At 42.8% G+C, this 16,841-nt stretch overlaps 2 protein-coding genes across 2 annotated transcripts; one reads left to right on the top strand and one right to left on the bottom strand.

The window, feature by feature from the left end:
* Nucleotides 1-10,439: 10,439 nt before the first annotated feature.
* On the bottom strand, nucleotides 10,440-13,072 carry tlnrd1 (talin rod domain containing 1). The gene has a single exon (XM_079555913.1). It carries the CDS (start codon nucleotides 11,654-11,656, stop codon nucleotides 10,592-10,594), a length of 1,065 nt encoding a protein of 354 aa, XP_079412039.1. The 5' UTR covers nucleotides 11,657-13,072; the 3' UTR covers nucleotides 10,440-10,591.
* Nucleotides 13,073-14,456: 1,384 nt separating this feature from the next.
* On the top strand, nucleotides 14,457-16,113 carry mesd (mesoderm development LRP chaperone). Its single transcript, XM_079555554.1, has 3 exons — nucleotides 14,457-14,638; nucleotides 15,073-15,305; nucleotides 15,399-16,113. The coding sequence occupies exons 1-3, from the start codon at nucleotides 14,483-14,485 to the stop codon at nucleotides 15,661-15,663; spliced, it is 654 nt and encodes a 217-aa protein (XP_079411680.1). The 5' UTR covers nucleotides 14,457-14,482; the 3' UTR covers nucleotides 15,664-16,113.
* The last annotated feature ends 728 nt before the right edge of the window (nucleotides 16,114-16,841 follow it).

The raw sequence follows: 16,841 nt of genomic DNA, 5'->3' as shown, positions 1-16,841 counted from the left end.
CAGATTTCAATCAGTCGAACAATTTTATTCATCGCCTCATTTTGTTATATTATAGCTATTTTTGTAATCCTTCTTTCTGTGAGTTTTTTAGATGTTGGTGAACCAGTCTCTTCTTCCTCAATAACATCCTTGTCACAAATAGTCCTCCTAAACTGATGATGGAGGCGATTGCTGAAGTCATTGGTCACTGTTTTTAGCAACAGTGGAAGGACATGAGAGGAGCGTGTCGAGGGAGGAGTGCAGACCTAAGTGTACAAGCGTTTGTGGGATCTGCGGTGATGACCATGAGCTATAATCATAAGGTTGGTCACTGTACTGCAACCTTCACTTTTACTGTCTGAAAACAATCTCTGTGGGCTGCGCTGTGTCTCCCTCTAGTGCCTTTTCAACGTTACTGCGAAAACGCTTTATTTTACAACTACTGATCCACCAAAGATTTGTGTAATCTGTGCCTGAATCCATAATGTTACATAACTACATCAGAATATAACATGAAACATGACAACAACGCAGATATTGTTAACACACTTACATATTTGAGGAGTATTTTAACTCCAATCCTGCCCAGTTCGGCTTTACCCAAATCTAAAAGCTTGAGTGGAGTTTACAATCTATAGGCCGGTGTAACACCCTATTTGAAAGCTAAGACCTACAAAACTGAAAGACCTTTTACCCTCGTTGTTGCTGTGTTGTCACTCTTTGGATCTTTTTTCATTAGTGTTTAGTGTTTTGTTGTTGTTGTTGTTGTTGTTGTTGTTGCTCTTATGATGATTTTTGTTGTTGTTGTGTTTTCATCCTTGTTTCCGTCTTGCTTCTGTCGCTATTTTATCGCTATTTCCAAGAAGCTTTTAGGCTTGAGTAAAGCCAAACTGGAGAAAGGCCCCAAGCCTGTTTAAATCGATTTGGTGGCTGCAGGAACGGCATCTGGCATTAATAAAGTCTTGCACACTAAATCATACTCATACGGCTAGGAAAAGACTGCAAATCTGTGTGAATAAGTGGAAATAAAAGAATAAGATGAAATAACGGTAAATACTCTAACTTTGGGTCTGTGAGAGAAGAGAGGGAGCAAGAGAAGAGAGAGAGAGGGAGGAGAGAGGCAAAGAGGTAGAAGAGGGAAAGAGGGAGAAGAGAGAGGGAAAGAGGTAGAAGAGGGAGAGAGGGAAAGAGGTAGAAGAGAGGGAGAGAGAGAAGAGGGAGAAAGAGAGAGAGAAGAGGGAGAGGAGAGAGGGAAAGAGGTAGAAGAAAGGGAGAGGAGAGAGGGAAAGAGGGAGAGAGGGAAAGAGGGAGAAGAGAGGGAGAGGAGAGAGGGAAAGAGGGAGAGAGGGAAAGAGGGAGAAGAGAGGGAGAGGAGAGAGGGAAAGAGGTAGAAGAGAGGGAGAGAGAGAAGAGGGAGAAAGAGAGAGAGAAGAGGGAGAGGAGAGGAGAGAGGGAAAGAGGTAGAAGAGGGAGAGGGAGAAGAGAGGGAGAGAGAGAAAAGGGAGAGGAGAGAGGGAAAGAGGGAGAGGAGAGAGAGAGAGATGAAAGATGGAGAGAGAGAGAGCGAAAGAGAGAGAGGAGAGAGCGAGAGAGAAGAGAGAGAGGGAGAAGAGAGGGAGAGAGAGAAGACAGAGAAGAGAGGGAGAGAGAGAAGAGGGAGAAAGAGAGAGAGAAGAGGGAGAAGAGAGGGAGAGAGAAGAGAAGGAGAAGGAGAAGAGGGAGAGAGATAAGAGTAGGGAGACGAGAGAGAGAGAGATGAAAGATGGAGAGAGAGAGAGCAAAAGAGAGAGAGGAGAGAGGGAGAAGAGAGGGAGAGAGAGAAGACAGAGAAGAGAGGGAGAGAGAAGAGAAGGAGAAGAGGGAGAGAGATAAGAGTAGGGAGACGAGAGAGAGAGAGATGAAAGATGGAGAGAGAGAGCGAAAGAGAGAGAGGAGAGAGGGAGAGAGAAGAGAGAGAGGGAGAAGAGAGGGAGAGAGAGAAGACAGAGAAGAGAGGGAGAGAGAGAAGAGGGAGAAAGAGAGAGAGAAGAGGGAGAAGAGAGGGAGAGAGAAGAGTAGGGAGACGAGAGAGAGAGAGATGAAAGATGGAGAGAGAGGGAGCGAAAGAGAGAGAGAAGAGAGTGAGAGAGAAGAAAGATGGAGAGAGAGAGGGAGAGAGAGAGAGAGAAGGACCACACCTCACTGGCCGAGGGGAAAAGAGGTCATGAAAAACATCCTCCGTAAACACGGTGCTGGAGAAACCGATTACACAAGGATCCTTTCACTATATCACAGCTGTATCTATAAGACCTGAAGAGGCAGCCTTTTTCACTGGGTCACAAAATGATTTTCAAGTCACACATTTGATGATACCTTGATTCATTTGCCCTACAGCCTATTTGTTATGAAAATTCGTTGACGTTTTTTTTTTTTTTTTTTTGGATGAAGCTATACTGGAGAAAATGTGCTCGGTTCTGGCTGGGGGTAAGAAAGCAACAGATATTTGCAATATTCATCAAAATCATCTTGTGTGCCACAGGGCTGTATTTTGCCCCCAAGCCTATAAGGTCACAATTAATGCATAAAGCTATAAATTCATCTTTAAAATACTATACTACTATACTACTACAAACGTAATTAAAGTCAAATGGGAAACCAGTGCAGCAATCTACCACTTTTGTTAAATGAGTTTGGATTCATTTATTGCAGTAAACAAGTGTATTTTCTGACAAACTCCTGAGCAGCTGAATAGTAACCCGGGAGTATGGTGGAAACTCTTCATTTAGCACTGGTTAATCTTTATTGAAACTCCCGCCTCAGCTCTCACATACTGCCGTATCTTGGAGACAGAGTGAGGTCTGGAGTGTGTGAACAGACCGCGGTGGTTGCAGCTCCTCAGTGTCAGTCTCGGGGGAGCGGGTGGAGACTCCTCACATACGATCCGTGTGCTCTGAAGAACCATCAACTGCAACTGGAGATAACCTGCTGTTTCCTGCTCCACTGCACACTGAAAAAAAACACCCAAAAAAAAAGCTCATACACAGCTGAACACTTCACATACTGTTGATACATACTTGTTGATGTTTTATTTAAAAAATAAATAAATAAACATTTGACAGATAGTAAAATATTTGTTGTTTAACGCAGTGGTTCTCAAACATTTCAGACCAAGTAACACCTCAGTAAAAATATTTCATCTCCAAAGTTCCTCCAGGTCTGAAGATCAAGTTCGAATCAGAACGAAACCAGGTCAAAATAGATGGAATTTGGACCAAAAAAGGCTGTAGTATTTTTATTGAGAAGCTTTAACCGCACTACATTAGAAAGCTAAATATAATACTTTCTACTCCGCTACATTTCGATAAAGACTCCAATTTGGCCACATGTTTTGATCATGTAAAAAGCCTAACACTCTATGAGCAGTAGGTGGCGCTGTGGAGACGTACTGTCGAATGCCATTGACTCAAAACACGGTCATTTCGGTGCAAGTTTTTTGTACTTTCTGCTTTGAATACTTAAAGAGGCGTTCCGCAACTTTTTACATGAAAAAGTTGTCCGTATTTGACCTTGTAGTGACCCAGCGGCTGTATGAGTGGTCAGCACTTTTAATCACGTTGGTCTCTACAAGGCTCCAGGATCAATTGTTTTGTAGGTTTTCAGATGAGAGGCTCCATCAGCGGTGAAAACCTTCCCAACAATTGATCCTGAAGTGTCATAGAAACCACTGTGATGGGAAGTAAAGGCACCATGCTGACCACTCGTACAGCCGCTGGGTCACTACAAGGTTAAATACGCACAATTATAACTTCTTTTTTCCACATAAAAAGTTGCATAATGCACCTTTAAGTTAGCTTAGATTAGTTTAGCATTTTACTTTCTGTTCTCTTTTGGATTAGTTCTGCTTTAAAATGTCATTGGTTCTATTTCAGACTAGAATATTCTGTCATCTGCTAAATAGGCTCACCGCGAATGGCACTGACCTCACCGACCCATCGCCGACAGATTGGAGCGGGTTCATTGTTTCACTGTCAGGGCCTAAATGGATAAAATCCGGCGTGCATCTCTGTTCTCTTCCCTGGTTCGTGTTTGTGTTTTGAGCTGAGACAATAGTGGAGCAGGGAGTGGTTGTTCTGCAGCAGGATATGAAGAGTGCGGTCAGAGGGGAGTGGGCTTCTCTAACAATGTGCTGCTCATCAGGGGGAAAGAAGAAAAAAAACGCTGCAAGAATGAAACAAAAAAAAAAAGGTCCAAAAGGGGTCGGCAGTGTCAGCGTCAATTATAGGAGTGATTGAAGGTCTGAACTTTGTGACGTCAGGATTCAAACCGAAACAAACAGGGCTGACTTTACAGTAAAAGGGACAAGTGCATTTCCTCACTGTGAACATTTCATCTTATCTTTTCCTACATCAGGAGGATGGCGTTTTTCTGCTTGTTTATTTTAATTTGTAACATCCTGATTTAAAAAAATGCTTATAGTAATTCACAGCCTGCAAAATTAAATACATAAATGAAATGAAATACTTTATTTACATATTGAAGAGTAAAAAGAAGCATATATGAATACTCTCCAATCCTTAAGTAGGGCTCTCTAGGGTTCCTCTTTGTAGGGCAACATTCTTTCTGCCCCATAAAAGTATGTTGTAAAATAATTATTTTGTGGGGGGAAAAAATAATCCTAATGCGGGAGATTTACATTGTATTATGATTTGTTGATGTTGTGCACGGTGAACCCAAATAGTCAATATGTGACGAAAAGGGCCATCCCGGGGCCCTTAAGCTCCGCCCCTGCAAACATGTTTTACTTTATAATACATTAATGCTTCAAGGGAAAATATAGGGAAATGCATCATTTCTAACAAGTAGAGTAAGCAAAAGTCATGTGTGCTGATCTAACATTTAAAGCAGTATTAAGTAACTTGTTTACCTTAAAAAAATCCTTTTCATAGTCCCTCTGGGGGTAACACAAGTGGGGGGGTCTTTCATCTCCCCCTGGTGTCTCTGGCCAGAAAACCACAATTGCAACTTTGCTGCCTCAGGAAATACACACTAATTGAATTACGAAGAAGAAGCTAACATGCTAACGGGCAAAGCTAACTGCGGGCTAGCGCCACTCAAACAGTATTTACAGCCAAGTTTGAGTGAAAAAAAATATCTCCACTGTGTAATTGGATGAACAATATCCCTCTCTCCCTGTGTCTTTTCTATCAGCGTAGTATTTACTCTCACGGACAATTAATGAGTAAAATAACGCAATATGCTACGACACCTGCAGTGGCGCTTATGGCTTCTAGGGGCAAGAGTTACTTAGTTCTGCTTTAAAAATGAGCAGCAAACAAATAAGGAAAGGTAGATACTGGAACTTTTTATGTGACTTTTTTCTATTGTGTACCTTTTAGTGACCCAATGGCTTTGTGAGTGGTCAGCATGGTGCCTTTTCTTTACGGTGGCTCCAGGATCAATAAATTATAGAGTTTCTGCTAGCTTTTCACTAATGATGCTCCAGAAACCAAAACAATTGATCCTGAAGCATTATAGAGGCCACTGTGATGGAAAGTAAAGACGCCATGAACACTCGTACAGCCATTTGGTCACAAAAAGGAAAGTTACGAACAAAAGTCAAAAAGTGGCAGCGAGAAACAGCCAAATCAAATCCTTGGATCGACATATTGACAATAAGTTATTAACATCTACTGTACATTCCAACAAAAAATGATGTCCTTGTCCTGTTAAAACACTGCGGTGATCCTTGGTTCGCATAGCCTACATACTGCAGTCTAAGAAAATGGTTTCGTTGCAGCTAAAGTTACAGGTGTCATTCAATCAGCTGCGTATAAATAATGCACTGAGGATCGGTTTGTTGAGATCAGGTGACACCAGGACACCTGCTCCGCCTCACCTGTCGAGGAAAGTGCTTAGCTCACGGCGTAGGATTAACGTGGTAACATATCACACTATTCAAATGTCAGATGACATAGTTTACACACAGTTGAGACAAAACTTTATTCAACATAGAGATCATTTTAAGACACGGTTTAGTCCTGATGTGACCTTTAATCTATCCCTACAGTTGGAAGGTCATGGTACGCCTTTCACAAATTGACCCTGTTTGTGTTCTTATGATGACAAACTTCACATCCTGTAGAAGACATTAACCTTTGTGTGTATATGAGGTGCATGATTCCAGAGATGTAGCTTTGTGAAGTTACCTGAACTCCCAGATTGTTCCACATTGGCCCAAGTGCAAACTGGATAGGCAACGATTGAGCCTCCCCTGCAGCAGGAAGAGGGCGAAACAGAGGAGAAATTATGACAGTGGTATTTTCACGTGAAGGAAGCCACTCCTGATAGCACTCGGGCCATCGGCTTCCTGTTCCTGCGGGCTCCGGGCATAGAGCAAAACCACTGCATCACACACAGGACTCTGAAAAACACACACACACACCGCTGCCACAGAGGGACAGGCTGAGATTGAGAGAATAGGTTGAGCTCATGAATCAGAATTTGGTGATGACTTAAGCTCAGATAGAGAACATATGGGAAAATCATACTTTTCATTTTGAGAGGAAAATTCAGAATATGTTGAACCTAATCATCAAACTTTGCCTTAATCTTAACCAAGTGCATTTTTCTCCAGTTCAGCTTTTCCCAAATCTAAAAGCTTCTTGACTGGAGGTTACGCCTCTAGGCCAGAGTAACGTTTCCTTTGAAAGCTAAGACCAACAAAGCTGATCGTGACTTTTTTTATTACGTTCTTGCCGTGTTTTTGTCACGTTTTAGGATTTTTTTTGTGTGTGTGGTGTTTTTGTCATTTTTTCTTTGCATTTTGACGCGCTTTTTGCCACATTTTCGTCACTTCTTAGTCGTGTTTTTGTGGCTTTTTCACTGTGTTGTTGTTGATTCTCGGTTTTCGTTTTTGTTGCTCTTTTGTTACTTCTTTGCTGCATTTTGGTCACTTTTTTATCACTCATTTGCGCCTCTTTTTTTTGCTTCTTCATCACTTTTTAGTCGTGTTTTTGTTACCTTTTTGTCTTGTTTTTCATCCTCGTTTTTGTTGCTGTTTTGGCGCTTCATGTTTTTGCCACTTTTTAGTCGTGTTTTTAGCGCTTTTTTTATCGTGTTATTGTAGCTTTTCCGGCGCATTGTTGTTGTGCTTTTCATCCTCGTTTCCGTCGCTATTTTGCTGCTTTTTTTAGAGAAGCTTTTAGATTTAAGTAAAGCCAAACTGGAGTAAAAGTGCTCGGTTCCGGTGGGGGTTAAGAGGTAAAACTAAATGCCACCATTTGTGCTAAAACAGAGACATTGAATTTGTTGCCAGTGTCTGTGTAAGAGCATTACATTCTACAGGGATGTTGCCAGGTCAAAATCTAGTGCTGACCTTCCATCCACCTCAATCATTTTAACTAAGTGATGTATTTATTAGTAAATTCATTAATTGTGGACTTTTTAAAAACCTAATAATCTACACTACTGAGTCACGCCCTATTACACCTCATTAAAGGCTATAAACTGACTTGCTTTTGCCTGTGTTTAAGCTACACTTGTTCACGCGGATTTTTGCTGACACTACATGAACATACATATGGTGCAGCACTGGGGATTTGTATTGGGGAATTTCGAATACTTTCATGCCTATATATAGTGCTTTTTAATAAATAAAGGATTTTGCTTCTGCTTTCAAATCTCAAGGAGATTTAGTCAGATTTACTCGCGAGGCGTCCTGGACTGAACTTCTGTAAAATCTGACACGTGTGTGAACAAACACTAGTCATAATCAAAGCAAGCAGGGGGAAAATACACAATAACATTACAGCTCTTCTCGGACTCACAATGAGATAAGGAGATTTCCCTGACATTTTACCACTTTTACAACGTCTAATATGCCGTGTAATCGATTATTTGTACCCATTATAGTGTTGTCAACAAATACAAATATACAAAATAACATTGGTGATATGCGTGTTGTTAATAGATGCCACCGTCATCTGGGAAATTGATATTGTTAAGGACACTTGACCCCACACAGTTCACTTCAGACTTTGTATAGATGAACAATAATGTCAAAAACTTACAATGCTTCCTGTAAATATAGATCTTATACTTTTCAGGTGTCGGCTCTAACTTAGAGCAAACCCATTACGGTAGATAAACATGAAAGGTATTTGCTTGAATGCTCTATTTCTGGACCAACTGTCATTTAGCGAAACAATGCTGTTGGACTGCAATGTGATCTGGCTGCTAAGCTATGAGGAAATAAATGGATGATATTAACGTGTTTAACGTGTTGTTAAGTGTTTTACCGAGCCATCATTCTAACTAACTTTCGATTATCCCAATTACATCTACTTAGGCCTCCAGATTACTATGAGGCAGAATTTTGTCCGAGTTTATGGCCTGAAAGTATATTTTAACTCATTAATGTTACTCCCTAGACCATTTTTTGTATTTTCTAAGCATTTTCTTTTTTTTATAGACCTCTGAGTTACCTGCCTTAAACCAGTCCAAACCTGATCTAAACCCGCACAAACAAGTCCAGCCAGACCTGATCTAAACCTGGTCGAAACCAATCAAAGTCTCTTCTAAACTTGTAAAAAACTGCTCTATACCTGTCAAAACCAGCATAAACCAGTCCAAACCTGGTCTAAACCAGTCTAAAACTGCTCTAAACTGGTCCAAACCAGTCCAAAACTGCTCTAAACTGGTCCAAACCTGCTCTAAACCAGCATAAACCAGTCCAAACTATTACAACCCCAACCTATACTAGTCCAAACTGGATATTTTGAGTATTACAAACTTGAACCAAATGGTAGTGATAGGCAGCATTAGAAACAACACATGATTCGATAAATTGGGCTCTACCAAACCGTTGAGCAAACTATTAAAGGGTTAAAGCTACTTTTCAAGGATTCAGAAAAGTACATGTTTTCTACGAAAACTGCTCGAGTGAATATGAAAGCTTTCAATTAAAAGAAAAAAAAAAGGAATGAAACCACTGCGAACATACACAAAAGACCATTGTAGCCAAAAGGACACACTCATAAAAACTGTTATCCAAAACGACATTTTAATAATTGAAATAAATACTCCATTACATGCATGATCCAAACACATACGATATGGGGAAGTCCGGTGGATAGTGTAAAAAACAAAAAACAAACATATGGCACACACTGGCAGCAGCTTTTTACCAAAGAGAGATTCACACAAAGTTACGCCAATCGTCCTTTTCCACGCACAGTCACAGCGGGCGACATCCACCACACTGCGGTTTCGAGGTAAAAGATGTTACTTTGGACAGACGGGGGGGGGGCGTTGGCCAAAGTGGGGCACGTTCACAGCCAGCGTGAAACAAAGCCACCTTGACCAAACCGGGGAGGGAGGGGGGGGTATTGTGAGAACTGCGTGTACTGCAAACCATAAACATACAGGAAGGTAGAAAAAAAAGGTTAATGGGAAAGAAAATCACTAAGATCAGATGAGTTACGGATGGGTTAACAATCTGTACAGACCACATAAAGCAAGATATCCAATTATGTGTTGTATTTGGCAACATATACTGCTGCAATTTTCACTTAAAACATACTTTGGAATAGCTTTGGGAAAACAAAATCAAGGGGTAATCTTTTTTTCTGCCAAACAAGAAAGAAAGAAATGTGAAATATTATGACATTTTTAAGCGATGTGTCATACCCAACAGTTAGCGAAAATATTTTGTATAAATTTATGGTTTGCAGAAATACAATGACAATGAAAAACCAAAACAGAAACGTGACGGAAATATTACACAAAACCCACGAAGGAAGAAAACCAAGTGAGTCTTTTGTAGGCATGGGATGATAACGCGACTCTTATTTAATAGCTGGGGCACATGGAATGGCCGTATTTGATTTCTATTATAATCATTACACTGAATCGCGTCCAATTCACAAAATTGATCCGAATTTCATCCTCAAAAATTCACAAGCTAGGGTGGAAACTGTCCCAGTCCCAAGCCTTGAAAGGATACACTACAAAAAGTAGTAAATATCAAGCATTGGCTTAAACGACCTGAATTGAGGAAATGTATCTTGTTTTGAGCAACAAAACAAGATACCCATTTAGACACTTTTCCTGATCGGACCAAGTTTACTTTGCTTGTTTGAGGACATTTCAGACCAGTTCTAGGGTAAATCTCGCTTGAAATAAGAAAGTAAAATGAGATAAGACCAATTTTCTTTCCCCATTGGCAAAGAAAATGACCTGAAATAAGGACGAAATGTATCGAAACGAGTCAGAAACATCTCAGTGAAATAATCTAGGACAAACGCCCAAGAACTTCTTAACTAGTCAAAACAGCTAAAATTTGGATTATTGTGCTCAAATTGAGATGTTTATACTGATCTAGTTAAATACTTTTTGCAGTGTAGGATTAAACAAAGGTGAATGAATTAAAGCCACACTGCGGAACATTCCCTAATGTATTTTGCTACGTCCCGAAACTATGTCATAAAACTCCAAATACGCAAACAAAATCGCCGTAATGACTTTGATCAAATGTTTCGCGGTGCGGCTTTAAAAACAATGTATTAAAAAATGATCCGATACCATCTCATGCCCACTCTTTGGTAAAGTATGTCAAGTGTGGCCGTTTGCGTATCTAATTCACAGAGTGGGAGTTGACGGGGGGCAGCGTGCGCGGAGAGGAGCGCTCCCTCAGAGCCTGAGTGAGCAGCGTGCACCCGTCCGACACCGCGCACGCCGAATTCCTCAGCCGCTCCCTGTAGTCGGCCATCTTGGAACTGCTGTCCGGGTGCTGCGCCACGTCCCTTAGCCCTTGAGTTAGCAGGACGCAGGCCGACACCACGCTCATGGCCCCTCCCAAAACCGCCGTCTGAACCCCTTTCCCCTCGGAGGAGATGCTGGCGGGACGGCCCAGGAACTGCGGCTCGGTGGCGAACCCCACCAGGGCGTTGACGGACTGGACTAAAGCGGCGCTGAACAGAACGCAGCGGTTTCGCGTCAGCTCGCTGGGCTGCGTTTTGACCTCCTTGACGCACGCGAGGAAGGCCGTCCCGCTCGTGGCCATGCTCTTGACGCTCAGCTTGAACTGCTCTTTGGCGAAGCGGTCCCTCGATCGCTCGCTGGCCAAGGACGAGATGTCGGTGAGCGTTTTGAGGTTGGTGGAAATGTTCTGCGAGAGCTCGAGAAGCAGCTGCGGCGTGAGGTCCGAAATGGCCGTGATCCGCAGGACGTTGCAGCTCTGCTCCACTTCGTGTCTGCAGCGGGTCACTTTGTAGCGGTCCACCAGGCCGGGCAAGCACGACTGGGACCCCAAAGTCTCCAAGGCAGCCAGGTACGCCGCGTGGGCGGAGCACTCGGTCAACGACACTACCAGATCGGCCATTTCCAAAAGCCGATCGCCCACTTCGGTGAAACGCCCCATGTTGAGTTGGCTTTGAATATCGTGGGTGAGTATAGAGAGCTCTTTAGTCCTCGCGATCACCGTGTCCCGGCACTGGTCGAAAGTATCGGCGAGCGGCACGCCGTCCGACGCCATGACGGGCCGGGTCTCGCTGGACAGCAACAACAGGTCAGCCACGAGTTGCATTTTGATTTTACACGAGTCACAGATAGAGGAGAGCCGTTTTCTCTGCTGGACATTGGCGTTTGGGGTGACGCCGGATGCTTCGCTCGCAGATTTCCCAGACCCTCCACTCGCCATAATCAAGGGGCCAAGGGTCCGGGAGGGTGGGGTCCAACTGCTCTTCTGTTATTTATAGTCTGTGCCTCTGCATTGCGCCGTTTAGGACATGTCCAAAATAAGCACTAGTATAGAAGAGAGAATAGATAAACTGGCCTGACAGTCTGAATCGTGTTCCTTCTGATAATGTACACACACATGACATCTACTATCAATGTAAACTTGTAAAACTACATTGCTGCACGTTCGAAATCTTGTTACAAAGCTAGTATTTTTTGGGGCGTAATAGCCTACACAACTACATACATTAAGTGTTAAAAACAAAAACAAAAAAGATATCAAACTAAATGCCGTTAATTGAAGTTACCTTTATAAATGCACTGATCAAAGCTATTAATCCACAGCCCACACAAATTCACAGGATCTGAAATGTGTCACACAAAACTGCAGCGCCACCGAAATGCCACCAAAAAGGCAAAGTGCAGGTTGTTATGAAACATAATGTCTTGAGATGTGAACATGTTCTCAAAGGGATCACCACCCAATCATCTGTGTGACATTTTAGTAACTTTCTTAACTATTTAAAGGGGACTTAATACAATGTTGAGAAAAGAGCGTGCAGCTTGTGGTAGCACCAAGTCTGATCCGACTTGTTTCCACTGCGTGTGACCGGCTCGGCGTGTTCATGCTGGCTCCAAACGGGACACCACCCGGGTGACTGTTCGTGATAGCGTCCACTCTTTCGTTTTCCTCAAGCACCATCGTTTCACCCCCTCCTCCTCCTCCTCGTGAACAGAATCCAATAAGATCCCCAAAAAAATACGCGCAACTTTTAATCCACTTTCAAGCGCTTCTTCTTCCCATTCAGCCCTGGGTTACAGCAAGTTTGCAGAGGCTCCGAGGGTCGCTGAGACGCCATATGCATCGTCAGTGTGTCCGCCCTGCGCGCTCCCCTCCGCGGCCGCGTCTCTCAACCCCAGGGTGTACAGCGTGGTGGAGGAGTCTCTCTCACCCTCCATGGGGACACACTCCGCTCCCCTCTCCATGCACACGGCGCTGGATGACCCTCAAAACATCCGCGCGTTCGCCCTGGCTGAGTCCGGGGGGCTGCTGGCGCTTGTGTGGGGGAGACGTAGCGGTTATTCCCAGAGAATGAAAGCGGGGTCGCTGTATGAGGAAGCGGGGAGGGTGTGGTCGGGCTCAGCCAAGTGAAGTTTGTAGTTGCAGCGCTCCTCCGACACCAGGAGTGCGGTGCGTTATTTCAGTCCAGCTTCGGGCCGGATTTTGGGAGGCTGCGGTCCCGGTGTGGGGCTGCTCCGCGAGAGGGAAGATTCCGATTACATGGAGGGAGGCAGCCAGCGGCGGACTCTCCAGGAACAACTTCTTTGGGCAGAAACTCGTCACTTCGCTGCCATGAGACTTCGCCCGGCTGCGTCAAGCGTGCGTCAACCACGCCGGAAAAGCCCCTCCACAATAAAAGGAGCCTTGTTAAACGTCGTTAACCTGGCAAGGTCATGAGCGCTGGAAACAGGGCGAACTTGTGGTGCAAAATCTGCTGCTGATGGGATCAGGCACCAACTTGCCAATCACTACCAAGTCTCAAAACAACAAACAGCAACTCCATTAGATATTTAGTTTGGAAAAATATTATGTGTTTTTGTCGTTATTCTTGTGTGTATCCCTAGGTGAACCCACAAATACCTAGAATTATTAGATTTATTCAGAGAATTCATGTGAATTATAGGTTAGAGCAGTGGTTCTCAACCTTTTGGAGCCGCGACCCCCATTATAACAGGTAAAGGGGTTCGTGACCCCCCGCCCGGGTCACACCGTGAAAAATAGGAACATTAGCACAACATAATTCTTAAAAAACAAAGAAAAAAACAAATGGCTGAAAGAAAATTCATGAAACTCCTAACAAATAATGGCACTCTGGTACAATAGCAAACACGTGCTACAATAAAACATTACATTATTTGCTAATGAAAATATGTATATTTTATCTAAATGATCTGGCGACCTCCCAAATTTGTCTCGCGGCCCCCATGGAGGTCCCGACCCCGAGGTTGAGAACCACTGGGTAAGAGAAATCCACCTGGATGACTGAGAATTTGGGGTGAAAGTGACGCAGATGATAGAGCAGGTCGTGGATTCGAATCCCAGCTCTTGCAGGGACTGTCACACACAGTTACACACATTACTGTTGCTTCAAATTAATAATACTCAAGTAGAAATAAACCTAATCTCTGAGAAGTGCAGTAACTCAAGTAGCCCACATTCTTTTCAGTAAATGGAACTGAGTAAGAGAAAACAAGACAATCCTTTATTGATCTCACAATGGAGAGATTCACTTGTTACATTCGGCCCTCAATAAGATCACTCAGGGTGTGCATGCACTGCCCTCATCTCATAACATGTAACATAAATCAAATTCCTTCTCCATTTGACCTTCCCTGAACACATTGGTCTATAATAGATTATGATCCTATTATTGATCCACGTAGCACCAAGGGGTGGATATTTTTTGCCATATCTTTTAATATTCATGGTCAGGCCTTTATGCAGTACACCCGTCCGAGGCCAAGTATGTGTTTGTTTTGATTTTTGATATTTTAGACAAACCAATGAATCAAAACGTCTTAACGCATTTAAGAGTGGCACAGAACATGCCATAATATTTCCACAGTGGCCAGCAGTGTGTAAAAACAAAGTACGAGTGTCTTAATAAAAAGCTTGTGATATTTTATTTTGAAACATCCGGTTTCTGTTTTACTCTCACAAGCCCCGCCTCTGTGAGTCTCGTGACCGGCACTTGTCCCAGCCAATCAGAGCGCTCCATCTGGAAACATGGCGGCGGACTTCAGGTGGAGGTGTCTGGTGCTGCTGCTCTGCACCGCTCTGCTCTGTGTTTTAGCGGCTGAAAACAAAGAAAAGCCCAAGAAAAAGAAAGATATCAGAGACTACAATGACGCGGACATGGCCCGGCTTTTGGAGCAGTGGGAGGTACGTCAACGGAGGAGTTTTCATTCAGAGGAGCGAGGAGGAAGCTAAAGCTAGCCCACCCCTAGCCTAGCCTTATTAGGGTGATGTGTAAAGAAGAGTCATGAAGTATCAATATGAAGACTTTGTAAGCTTCACTAATGTTTTAAACTTGTCCTTATTGAGCTGTCCACGTGCAGGGCAGAGCAACTGTTTCATGTTTGTGCATTTCCTAGATGAGTCACGCATCATAAAGTTGTAAAAGGCAAATGAGCGGACAAACTGAGTAGGATACGACTCAGTTTGTACTGTCTGCTATATGATTCTACTTGAGGTGTTTTCATAACAACAAAGGTTAATGTCATTGATTTTTTTTCTCTTGTTTATTATAAATAAAAACTGTCAGAACTGTGTGATTGTTATTGAACATGCTGCTGTGTGCTATTTACTTTTTCAAGGAGGATGACGACATAGAGGAGGGGGACCTGCCTGAGCACAAGCGCTCTCCTCCGCCCATCGACTTCTCCAAGGTGGACGCCAAGAAACCTGAGGAGCTGCTGAAGATGTCCAAGAAGGGCCGCACTCTGATGGTGTTCGCCACAGTGTCCGGGGACCCCACGGAGAAGGAGACGGAGGAGATCACAGGGCTGTGGCAGGGCAGCCTCTTCAACGCCAACTACGATATACAGAGGTCAGCGTCAAAAGAAAATCAGTATTTAGTTTGCACCGGAATTGCAGTATTTATTGATTATTCCACATTTCTCCAAATCTTTTTTCCCCATAGGTTTGTGGTGGGCTCCAATCGTGTCATCTTCATGCTCCGGGACGGCAGTATGGCCTGGGAGGTCAAGGACTTCCTGGTGTCTCAGGACAGGTGTGCGGATGTCACCGTGGAGGGGCAGGTGTTCCCTGGAAAAGCGGCCAAGAGCGATGACGCTAAAACAAAACCGCAGAACGAAGTCAACCCCAAAAAGAAGAGCAAGAAGAAGAGCGAGAAGAAACCAGATTTAGAGGGGAACGCAGCCAGTAAACCAAAGGTGGAGCTGTGAGGGGACTGTCTGTGCTGGACAATTTTGACTGTGAGATGAAAGACACTCAAGGGACTGGAAATCTGGATGTCAAGTTCTGAAAAAGTATTCACGTTGGTCCAACAGATTTGTTTTCTTCACCAATAATGCCTTTTGTTTGTTACTGAGAGCAGAAGAGAAATGGAGGAACGTTTTGAGCTGGTCAGTGATTTGATTAAATTTAATTGACTTAAAATCATACAGATTCTTCATTTAGTTTTTGATCCATTTGCTCGTTGCCATGATATAAGTGTCTGAGCCTTAAAGCAATGCCCTATTCATTTGTTGTAATGAATCAGTTGTTTAAAGACTACACATACACATTATTATTCAACTTTCTATGTCTTAAACTGAACAACACCACAGAAATGGCATTTGTATATTAATGTGATGGTACTGAAGGAGTGAATCATGTTTGAACTGTATTGTCCTTATCGTGGGTAAAGGCACTTATGTGATTTTCACTTAATATAAATAAACCTTTTTATATAATGTATAAACATTGGGTTGGTTATTTTTCACAGTTTACTGTTGCATCAAAATACTACATTTTGATGTAACAGTAAACAATATAACATTGTGTAGAGTTTTGTAAAATGTCAAGTCAATTCTATTCACTAAACTATAGTTTAGTGAATAATGGTTAAACTCATGAGTCTGGCATGAGCCTGTAAAGGTTTCTTGTAAAATTTCACTTGTAAAGACACATTACAGGTGAACTTTTGCGTAAAAGTAAATGTTTTACATGGGCAAGTTACTTATTCCTTTCAAACGGCTGTGTGACATGCTGTGTTCTCCTGTAAGTACTCCCAGGCTTATCCCCCACAACAGCAGATTTCAGCAACACAGAGAACAGGAAATAATTTATAAGTCATTTATTTTGCACACATGCGAAGACCAATAGTTTGCAGAAGAAACATAAATGTACAGCCAACCTTTTACATGGTTGGTCATTTGGTGAATCATCAACCTCTTTTTAATCACTACTGCAGATCAATTTAAGTCACTCCCACCAATTTAGAATTTGTCTCACATAATCAATGGCTATGTGAATGGTAAAATAATATATCGGTTTAGAAAAATAAAAAACTCCTGACTGGTCTGTACGGCAACTTATTGTGTTCATTTAAAAAATCAAGTTTATGCTTTCATGAGAATAG

This window comes from Gobius niger (genome assembly GCF_951799975.1).
Source record: "Gobius niger genome assembly, chromosome: 4".
Lineage (NCBI taxonomy): Eukaryota > Metazoa > Chordata > Actinopteri > Gobiiformes > Gobiidae > Gobius > Gobius niger.
Note: the sequence above shows the minus strand (reverse complement) of the source record. Positions and strands in the feature narration are given on the sequence as shown.